At 36.6% G+C, this 10,503-nt stretch overlaps 1 protein-coding gene across 3 annotated transcripts; it reads right to left on the bottom strand.

The window, feature by feature from the left end:
* Nucleotides 1-4,658: 4,658 nt before the first annotated feature.
* mkrn4 (makorin, ring finger protein, 4) lies at nt 4,659-10,301 on the bottom strand. Of its 3 annotated transcripts, none has more exons than XM_053504601.1 (8): nt 10,223-10,301; nt 7,570-7,698; nt 7,212-7,495; nt 6,989-7,113; nt 6,449-6,663; nt 6,250-6,360; nt 5,697-5,814; nt 4,659-5,566 (listed from the first exon to the last, which is right to left on the bottom strand). In XM_053504601.1, exons 1-8 carry the CDS (start codon nt 10,273-10,275, stop codon nt 5,447-5,449), a joined length of 1,155 nt encoding a protein of 384 aa, XP_053360576.1. In that variant the 5' UTR covers nt 10,276-10,301; the 3' UTR covers nt 4,659-5,446. The 3 variants fall into 3 exon arrangements, with proteins under 3 accessions (XP_053360576.1, XP_053360575.1, XP_053360574.1); XM_053504600.1 differs by having other exon boundaries at nt 6,449-6,678; XM_053504599.1 differs by lacking the exon at nt 10,223-10,301 and adding an exon at nt 9,888-9,958 and having other exon boundaries at nt 6,449-6,678.
* Nucleotides 10,302-10,503: the final 202 nt, after the last annotated feature.

Here is a 10,503-nt window from a genome sequence, read left to right on the forward strand (position 1 = left end):
AGACTGCAGATCGGGGCGGGGCTGAATCTAACTTAAACATAGATTCTCATTGGTTGTAGGTAAATTAATGACATCGACGCAACGTTCCTCCCACAACTCCTCTCATTGGTTAGTGAAATGGATTGAAATCGCTGCCACGATAAACAGGTAATGCAGTTGGAAACAATACTTATGAATTATACATTTTATACAAACGCTGAATCTTTTGCTTATTTATCCAGCGTTCAGATGCGTACAAATCTTACTTAATTTTTTTTTTAAATGTACGCTTATGACAGGTTTGTGGTTCAAAGTTACATACATTTACAAGCGAGACTTATCTTTCCGCTGTTTAATTCTCCCATTTCTGGCAATCCGTGACTATAAATCAAAATGTCAACCAATAGAGTTTATTTACAGCTTTTTTTAAAAAAATATTGTTAATAAAAGACATAAATGTGGAATATTCTAAGCAAAATTATCCACTATCCTTATGTTATTAAATTAATAAATAGAAAAGTGTTGTTAAACATCAGAATTTTCATCAGACATTTATGACTCATGAATGAATTATGACGACACATAAATGAATTTCACTGTTATTTATTTAAGATGATTCTGTTCACAGTTATTTCTGATAGAGGAGAAAGCAGGTATTTTTACATCTCTCTGTGGTCAAGCATTAATTCTCCCTCCCAGCAGTCTGGGTCTGAGTCAACAGCAGTCTGGGTCCTCTGTGACATCATGAAATCCTCTAAGGCAACCATGTTTCCCATTTCTGTGATAACCGAAACAGGTCTTAAATAACGTTTTACAAATTTTACATTCTTTCATTTCAAAAGGCACACGTAATTCAGCTCTTGATGTTTCACTTCAATTTTCCCAGTTCACAACACCTGTAGCCAAAAACACACACACAAAGCAGAACTCATCTAGGATTGTTAACTATGATAAGCTTTAAAAATACAATAAGCAAAATTACATTAAAAAAACGGACAGATTCTTACTGTCAAGCCATGCATATGCCTTCTGTTTAAACCCGGTCCTGTTCACAACTGCACTAAAGCAACTGCAAGTAAGCGAAAGATTCATGTAGGCAGCATCTCCATCCTTTAGCACTACTTCCAAGAGTATCATTTCCAAGATCTCCATGGGTAACTGGAAAGTATATGGAAAAGGTCTAACCCTTCATTTGCTTAAAATGAAACAGGACAGTATTCCAGCACTTAAAAGACTTACTGTACATCCAAAAGTTGCAACTCAGGAGTCATGATTGCCTTTTGTGCCTAAAAAGGATAGCAGAGAAGACATGTAATTCTACACATGTTAAGAGAATACGACAAAAAAGGTCATATTAAGTGTAATTAAATTACATTATTTTCAGTTTGCCTCTTAAGTCTCTTTGTTGCACGTCTTTCTTCTTTAGACCTGTAATGAAATGTAGTAAAGGAGAGGTATGTTTATATTATGTAAATAAAAGTTTTCAAAATAATAAGTGCTACGAATTTAAAATAAAAAATTGACTGATTCTTATTAAATGTACAAAAGTTAATCTTTATTAATCGTCTACATAGATTAAAAACTTAAGCGATTGTGCATATCGCAATATGTACAATTACAATACTTTAATTATTTTTATTATATTGCACAGGCCTAGTATGTATAATGTAAAAGTGACACCTTAGCAAAAAGGTGTCTCCTAATACCAGGCATGTCTGTCTGAGGGAAAAAAATACTTTCTAATTACTTTCTATTTATATGGCAAATATACATTAGAGTTTTTACTCACCTCTGTAAAATCAAAGTCCCCTGTGGTTGCAGGAATTACTGGAATTGTAAACATTACAAATACATTTGTTCTATACTGGATCAAAATCTAGTAAAAAAAAAAATCAGCTCTATAAACTTACCATCAAGACGAAGATTCAAGATTCAAAGAACTTTATTAATCCTAGAGGGAAATTGCTAATAAACAACAGACAAGCGACGAAGGTGGGATGCCACAGTTGTTGCTGAAATGTTGTTGTGGAAGGCCCCGTTAATGTAGCCATGAACACAGTTAATCTTCCTTGAAAAACTAATTATTTTAAATGCTTTTACATTTATTTATTCAAATGATGATTGGTACCATATCGTTGACACAGTATTCATACTTAAAAATCAGATATACTTAAAAATCAGACATACACAGACATACTTAAAAACTATGCACAGAGCATTACTGGCTGGTTTGGCACCATAGTAAACAAACTAAAGTGACAAAATCAAAAATGTTAAACTCACCATCATAGTGCAATGCCAACTGGAAATGGTTTTTGATGTGATAGTACACCAACTGTGGCATACTGGTGCAGAAAGGGCAATTGCTGCAGCAGTCTTTTAAATACTGCTCACACTGCCCCATGCTCAACAATGTTTTGTGCATGTTTGCAAGGGAAATGGCTCTTAAAAGAGCCCTTGGGTTATGTGAAGAAAACAAAGAGAGAATTGATGGGTAGCGTAAGGGTTAGAGAATAACAGCAAAACAAAACAAGCTAAACAAAATAGAAAATGTGGTGCACAGGGAATATTAATGGGGATGTCAACATCAAGGATCTGCAAATAGAAGTAATAAATCATTGGTTTTAGTATCAAATGATTCAAATTGTGCTTATATAGAAGTTGCATATATAGTTGTTATAATTAAGTTTTTAGTCACAGAAACAATTACTAACAATTTGCTATTTTAAAGTACAAGTTAAAATCACTACATTAAAAATGAAATCTTTTAATGAAACTTCTTAGTATCATGGCCAATACATCACATCCCCTACATGATTTTCCAGTATGCAACATGACCACCCCAAACCTGACTGAGGTTTTGCTTAAGACAGGACTGATTAGTTCATAGTTCTCCAATTAATCCCATTCAAACTGGCATCCTTAGATCTAAATGGACAAATATTATACCATACAGGATCTATACCATAAAGATGTAATACCTAACTGTATATAAGTGCCAACATTTGTATATGTTTGGAATAAAATTCAATTTTCTTATCAAGCGAGGGGGTGATTTAAGCTTTTTTTTTAAACCGCTGATTGGACGAGACATCTGTCACTCAAGATATACAGAAAGTACTGTAGTAGCGGTAGATTTGTGTGTATGAATGTGCAAACATTATTATGGTTTTAAATATGTTTTTCTTACAGTGGCCCTGAAGTCAGTTTTATTAATTTTTATGCACTTCACGGTCATCATGGTTTAAAGTGAAGCAGAACACACAAGAAACAAAGATAAAGAAACAAGTTTCTACTTTCTGTATATCTTGAGTGACAGATGTCTCGTCCAATCAGCGGTAAGCATTTCATTCGCAAACTATGCCTACCTTTTTTGGTTTGTCTCGGACTGGCAAGACAAATTAACAAAATGGAAAACAAGTTAACAAATTCAATTGAACAAATCCGAAAACAAAATAAAACCAAAAACAAAAAACTCCCCCCCCCTCCAAAAAAAAATAAAAATAAATAGTTTTGGGTTTTATTTGGTTTTTAATTTGTTTTCCGTTTTGTTAATTTGTATTGCACTTCTCAGCCAGTCAGATATATTTTTTTTGTTTTGTTAATTTGGTTTTGAATTTATTTTTTCAGTTTTAATTTGTTTTGCACTTCACAGCCACCGTTGAAAGCACTTCCAAAGAAAAAGCTGATGCTTTTTTTAAAAAAAAAGCTTAAATCACCCCCTCGCTTGATAAGAAAATTGAATTTTATTCCAAACATATACAAATGTTGGCACTTATATACAGTTAGGTATTACATCTTTATGGTATAGATCCTGTATGGTATATTATTTGTCCATTTAGATCTAAGGATGCCAGTTTGAATGGGCTTGATTGAAGAACTATGAACTAATGAGTCCTGTCTTAAGCAAAACCTCAGTCAGGTTTGGGGTGGTCATGGTGCATACTGGAAAATCATTCAAGCAAAGGAGTATGAATTTGCCTTAGAATATCCTAAAACAATTTACTAGTTGATCAGTTAACCAGCTGTCTAGATGTCATCAGCAATTCTCTTCTTTCAAAATGCTCACTAAAGGGCTGCTTTCTGTTCAGCCAGAACATGCTTTACTAGAACTCTGAAACGTTCAAAATTGTGTGGAAGGATGTCTCTTGTATTAACTAGACTGGAGGAAGTAATGTCTCAGAAATTTGTCTGTATGTCTGGCCAGCCAGCATCACAGCATCTAGTGCTTTTATACATTTTTTTTTACAAAAACTAAACCCTGCACTATAAATAAAGTGTCATGAGCCATTCTAGCCAGATTATGAACTGCAAGTTGAAAGTATATTGCACATGCATCTTAAATTGACCACTGGACAGAATTAAATGAAGCTTTTACAGTACTTTAACCTGCATTTAAACAAGACGTAATCTTAAACATAGGAAAAAAAAAAGTGTATCACGTTACAAAGAGAGTTCTGCCATACAGAAAGACATTTACATCAGCTTCCAACAGAAAATCATATTAAAGCCGATCAGCTTATTTAGCTTTAACATTTTTACAAACTATTAGGATCTGCACTTAAGGTAGTTTAAATGAATTAGAATCTAACTTTTTTGGAATTGATAAGAACCAAATCTACAAAGTGTCCTACTAACAGCAGAATCTGAGGAATCAGTAATGTAAATTAAGTGTCAAATTGCGGTCTTTATTGCACAGAATAAACCAGAACAAGCAAGGCAAGCCAAACACTTTATTATCTTATCTTTTTTTTTTTCCCCTTCAAGCAAACACTTAATAAAAAAGACATAAAATGTGATGCCAAGTCTTATACATTGTGTTGACTGGCTTTGGACAATAGGTTACATTTGTGTAATCTTAGGCTAAAGCAATGTTCAAAATAAATCAGTCAGTAGTATTTGGTTTAACAGACATGGCCCAAAAAGCAGATTTCAGGCCAGAGGGCCAACTGATCCTGATGCCCAGCACAGTTTGATTAATTTCTATTCCAATACACACTGGTAATAAGGTAGGCAAATTACCAAATTATACTGGACAAGAAATTCAAGACCAGCGTTCAGCACCCTGGCCTGATGTAAACATAAAACTGAACACTATTAAAATCTATTCAAGTAATCTACAAAAATGTGCAAATTTTACTACAAGAGTCCTTAAGGAGCCAACACCAACATGTAAACAATTAAACTCAAATAGGACAATTCAGACTTTAGAAAGTTACAGAATACTTTTGATCTGGCTTCCAAGAGAAAAGCAGAGCCACTTCGAGAATGCCCCCTTCCAAACACAAAATGTCAGTACCATCTTAAAACTCAAAAGCCAAATGAAGACAGATTTAGACAATCCAATATCTTAAGCAGTGTTTAACAGATTGGAAAGTAAGGGGTCTGAATGCATCATGTCTGAACGTGGAGCACAAAAACCAAATGACCTAGTATCCATGAAGCATTCAAAGCTTTGCCCAAAGTATCAAACCAGCTCAAATTGGATAAAATCAAAGTCCTCGTCATCCAAAAAGGTCAGGGCAATTAGATAGCTCAAAAGTCGTTGGTCCTCACTATCCATTTCCTCCAGCAACTCCAAAGCATTCTGTATGGTTGTGGGGTAGAAACAGTAAGGTTAATATTTAAGCACCTCAAGTAGCAAGCTACCAGACATCAGTAATTGCATGCAACATACTAACAAAGTATTGCAGTCAAGTACAGGTTACTAGAGTCACCTTGGGCCTAAAATATCTACGCTGGGGTCTGTGTCCAGGTGGTAGCTCATGGCTAAAGATGCACTCCGACGCAAAGGGGCAGCATCCATGACGCATGAAGAAATTGCACTTTATTTTACTATAGGATTAAAGTAGCACAGGTTATTTCCTTTAGACTAGGGGTGTTCAAATCTAGCCCTGGAAGGCCAGCACAGTTTGTAATCAATAATAACCATTTAAACATGTCCTTGGTAGCTTTTCCCTAAAGTTGACATGGCCATTTATTTATTTAAAAAAAAAAAAAAAAAAAAAAAAAAAGGCTGAAAACTGAACTTCACATTCTCAAGCTTTGATTTAAAGTTATAACTATATAGTACCTGGAATTATACATTAAGGCTAAGCAACCCTGATCACAAACATGTAGAATTTGGTAATTTGATTACAGAACTTGTTTAGGGGCTCAATCTGGTTAAGCCCCATTCAGGGTAGGCCTACCTATTTGGAACACATAATGAGCCATTAACCCCGCACATTTCTCACCATCAAGGGTACATTTTTGTACTGCAAGCCTTACCTGCTCTTTTCTTTAAATGAAGCAATCAGTGCTTCCTTCGGCTCACCTTCACAAACCCAGTACTTGCTGGGAATGTAAAAAGAGGACTTCACTCTGCACTGTGGACAGGCTCTGAATGACCAGACATTTTATTCATCAGTCCATGAAGAGAAGGGGGCAAAAAAGCCATCAATTATTAGCTCAATGTTTACATGCTTACTTGATGACCTCTTCTTGAAAGTCTTTGGTCTTTCGCCAGGTCATGATGCAGCCAAGACAGAAGGCATGACTGCAGTTAGGCAAGATTCCAAAGCGCCTTTCTCGTACTGTGCTTTTTTCATAAACCTTGTCCATGCAGATGCCACAGGAAACATCCTTGCTTTGATTGTAGGCCTCAGATTGTCCATGATCCACTGAAGCTGCTGCACCACTCTCCTGCAAATTGATTCCCTGAAGAAATTAAAGCCTTAGCCAATATGCATAGCAATCTTGCCTACACTTTAGAGAAAAGCAGCAATTTGTATTTAAAAGAAATAAACACCAGTTTCTGACTAATCACACATTTCCTGTAATAAATTGCAGTCTTCTGCAGGCAAATACTTCCAAAGGTTTAAATAGCATTTTTTATTTCTATAAGATTAATTGTGCAGCTCTATTAAATTGCAAGGCACTTCACAGTTGCTAAATGGGTCTAAAAACCTCAGAGTTGGTATGAATATTAAACATTAACTATCCTTTGTTTGCCAAAAATTTCACACACCTTCTGGTCTGTTTTAGAATTAGTTTTCTGTTGATCAGATGCAACAACCATAGAATTGTCCACACTATTGCCAGTTAAAGGTTTGGGACATGGCTCATTACTCTCCTGTGGCTGGATCCGCTCCTCTGCAGAAGAAAAAAACGAAAATAAATACATGCATTTATTGATCTCAACATTTCCCAGGACTGTCCAAACTGCATACAGATTTTAAATTAAAACTTACTTCGCTGCGGAAGTATAGACTCCGCTTCCAACACTGCATGCTCTTCCTCTTCAGCAATATCTGTAGTTGGACGTTGTGAAGTCTGCTGGAGGCTTAAACTTGTGACCACAGGTTCAGAACCTCTTCGCCTCCAGCTGTATGCACCCAGCTCGGGGAAAAGTGAAGGCTCAGAACCACGTCGAGCAGAAGACACATTACCTGGGATAGCAGAAGCATGAACTACAGGTGCCGAGCCACGCCTTGCACCAGAAGACCCACTGTCAGGACCAGCAATATGAAGATACCTGCAATTCAAGACATAGAAATGTTGCAACTCCGTTATGAAGGTATGCTGTATAAAAACCGATTCACAACTTACCGGCAGTTTTCTCCAAACCAGCAACCTCCTTTCTGGAAGTACCTGCACACTTGAACTGATGGCACAACAGGATATTCATGCAGGTAAGAGCAGTGCTGACCAAACCTGCAGGAGCCGTTTATAAACTGCCTGAAAAAAGAAAAAAAAGTTTCCAGAAAACAAAGATTTAAATAACTGATGCCAGAGAAAAAAAATTACTTTTAGTCAGTTACTTTCCATCGTCATAAGAGTGTTAAATTAAACAAGGGGAATTAGAATAACTTTGAAAAATGGGGAGGAAAATGAGCCATAGTAAATTCCCCATTTAACTAATAGAAAGGTACAGCATGCAAATCATATGACCCCATTCACATATACTACACTTTGAAGGGAAAAATGAGAAACCATGGCACAAATAGTTAATTGCACTTGAATGATAAGGCCCAGTAGTATTGGTAAGTGATGAGGGGAACCAGTAATGTATTAATGTACATTAGTATTAATGTAATATTGCATCATTACAGATCAACATTACCGGTAAACTGGGGAAACAAGTATTATAATCATGTAAAATTGTATTACAGACAGTTACTACTCACCTAGTGCAAACACTACAAAGAGGCCAGATCTGTGCTAGGCATGGAGCTTGACTCTGGATGTAGTAGCGAAGAGGAGGATTTTATCCAAAGTACAATCCATTTTGAACAATCCTTCTCACCCACTATACAGTGTCTTCTGAACAGAGGAGCAGTTTCAGCCAGAGACTGATTATCAAGTGTTCCACAGAGTGCCACAGGAGATCCTTTCTCCCAATGGCCATAAAAGTTTACAACTCTTCTCTGTAACTCGTACACACAGGTATGTGGATTTTTCACTAACTGTTACACAACAGGACATTAACACTTACCGTATTAATATTATAACTGCAATACTACTTCCCAATAAAATATGTAATACAAGATTACATACATATACTAGATTACTGTGCAATACTTACAAGTGGTCGAGTCATTTTCTGATGGTACTTACTGTTTTAGGAACTTTTATTTATACATTTTTTATTTTTTTAAGATTATTAATATTATTTATTACCTTTTCTTAGTTAACTGAGCACCTGTAACCGAGCATTAGCAATTTCCCCTCTGGGATTAATAAAGTTATTTGAATCTTGAAGATTTGTATAGCTGTGACCATTAGTAGAAAAGATCTCCTGTAGCCATCTGTAGAACACTTAGTAGTAAGCTCGCTAAACTGACTCCTCTGGTCAGTGAGCACACTGAATAGCAGGTGAGAAGGATTGTTTGATATGAGAGAATCTGTCCCTTTGCCCCAACCTTAAAGTCAAGCTCCCTGCCTAGCACAGATCCAGCCCTTTTAATAATCATGTCCAGTTTAATTCAGTTTGACACTCTTATGACAGCAAAGTTTATCAGCACATTTAAAAGCAGTTAATTTCCCTCACTTCAATTACAGGGACACATTTTACATCCTTGTGCACCTTTTATGTGAGAATAGCCACAGTCCTTTTTTGTCCCTTGCTTAAACGGTACAATGATTTTTAAGGTGACCAAGTGTTTTTAAAGGTATAGTAAACATTGACTTTACAGATAAAATACATCCTAAATGTATACATGGCTTGACATGTGCTGTACTATACTTTTCAAAGTGATGTTGGCAACGAAGGGGAGAAAATGAAATTTTAAATGTTAGATTAAATTAAATACACACTTTCAAATGTTACATTAAATGAAAAAAGTGCTATAATTTAAGCAACATAGTTTGTCCTTTTTAAAAGTTTAGCCTAAAGGTTATACAAGATCACCTTGTATAGATGTCCAACTCACGTGGCATATGGGGAAGGTAGAGAGAAGACGCAAGACAGTACATGTTTAAGTTAAAAGTGGGGGTGGGCTGTTGCAAGGAGGTAGAGAAGAGAGGAATTTCAATATTTAGGGTCATCTGCCCAAAGCAAAGGGTGATAGAGAAGTGAAGAGAGTTCAGGCGGGGTGGGATAGTTAAAGAAGAGTAGCAGGTGTGATCTGTGTTCAGAGAATGAACGTGAAGGTTTACAGGAGGTAGTGAGACCAGCAATACTGTCCCAATACTGTCCAGCAAGCGTTTACGAGAAACAACGCCCTAAGCGACCGTTAACGGAACTGCAGAGGCAGAAACACGAACAGTGGCTATGTCGCCTTTTAAAGTAAACAAACTGAAATGGACTTTGTTTTTCCACACGATGCAGACAGCTAGTTAACCCAGTCATAACCAGATGTAAATGCAAGATGGTAGCACTTTAAGTCTAAAAATATTAGCCCCTCATACAAAACTTTACTGAATACCTGCAAATCCGGCTTCTCAAGTTAAGCCCACGTTTGCCCGAACGTCTCTGCGACGCCCCACAGACAGCCATTTATATATATATATATATATATATAGCGTTAGCGCTTGTGTGTGTGTGTTTCATTAATAAGGAAAAACCACGGTAGAAGTCTATAAAGTTTATCTCCCAGATCACTCAGGAGCACCTGGTGGCCAGGGGGCGATACGTCAACCAATCGCGTTCGTGAGAAAAGTTTAACCTACTTTCTTACGAGTGGAAACACTAAAAAGCGAGCAATTTCAATAAATAACAGCTGACGAATATCAAAATGTTTACCTGAAGTCGAAATCTTACCTACAAACACCAGTACGTACACGTTGGTCTTCCGCAACCTGTGTCTTCTCCATCTGGCAAACTAATGTTCTCCCTAAACTCTCACTTAATTAATGGCATACGCACGCATATATAACGCTTGAGCGCGGCTTTAGCCAATTAAAATAACTTATAAGCAATTGGTCCAATCAATCAATAATCCCGCCCACATCTATGACGACAGCGAACCCGCCAGCTGCTGCTTCTAGGGCCTAGTACCAATACAGGTAGTGTATAGGTGCGTTCCGATCGGCCTGAAGTTT

The sequence above is a fragment of the Clarias gariepinus genome, chromosome 9 (assembly GCF_024256425.1).
Source record: "Clarias gariepinus isolate MV-2021 ecotype Netherlands chromosome 9, CGAR_prim_01v2, whole genome shotgun sequence".
In the NCBI taxonomy this organism is placed as follows: Eukaryota; Metazoa; Chordata; class Actinopteri; order Siluriformes; family Clariidae; genus Clarias; species Clarias gariepinus.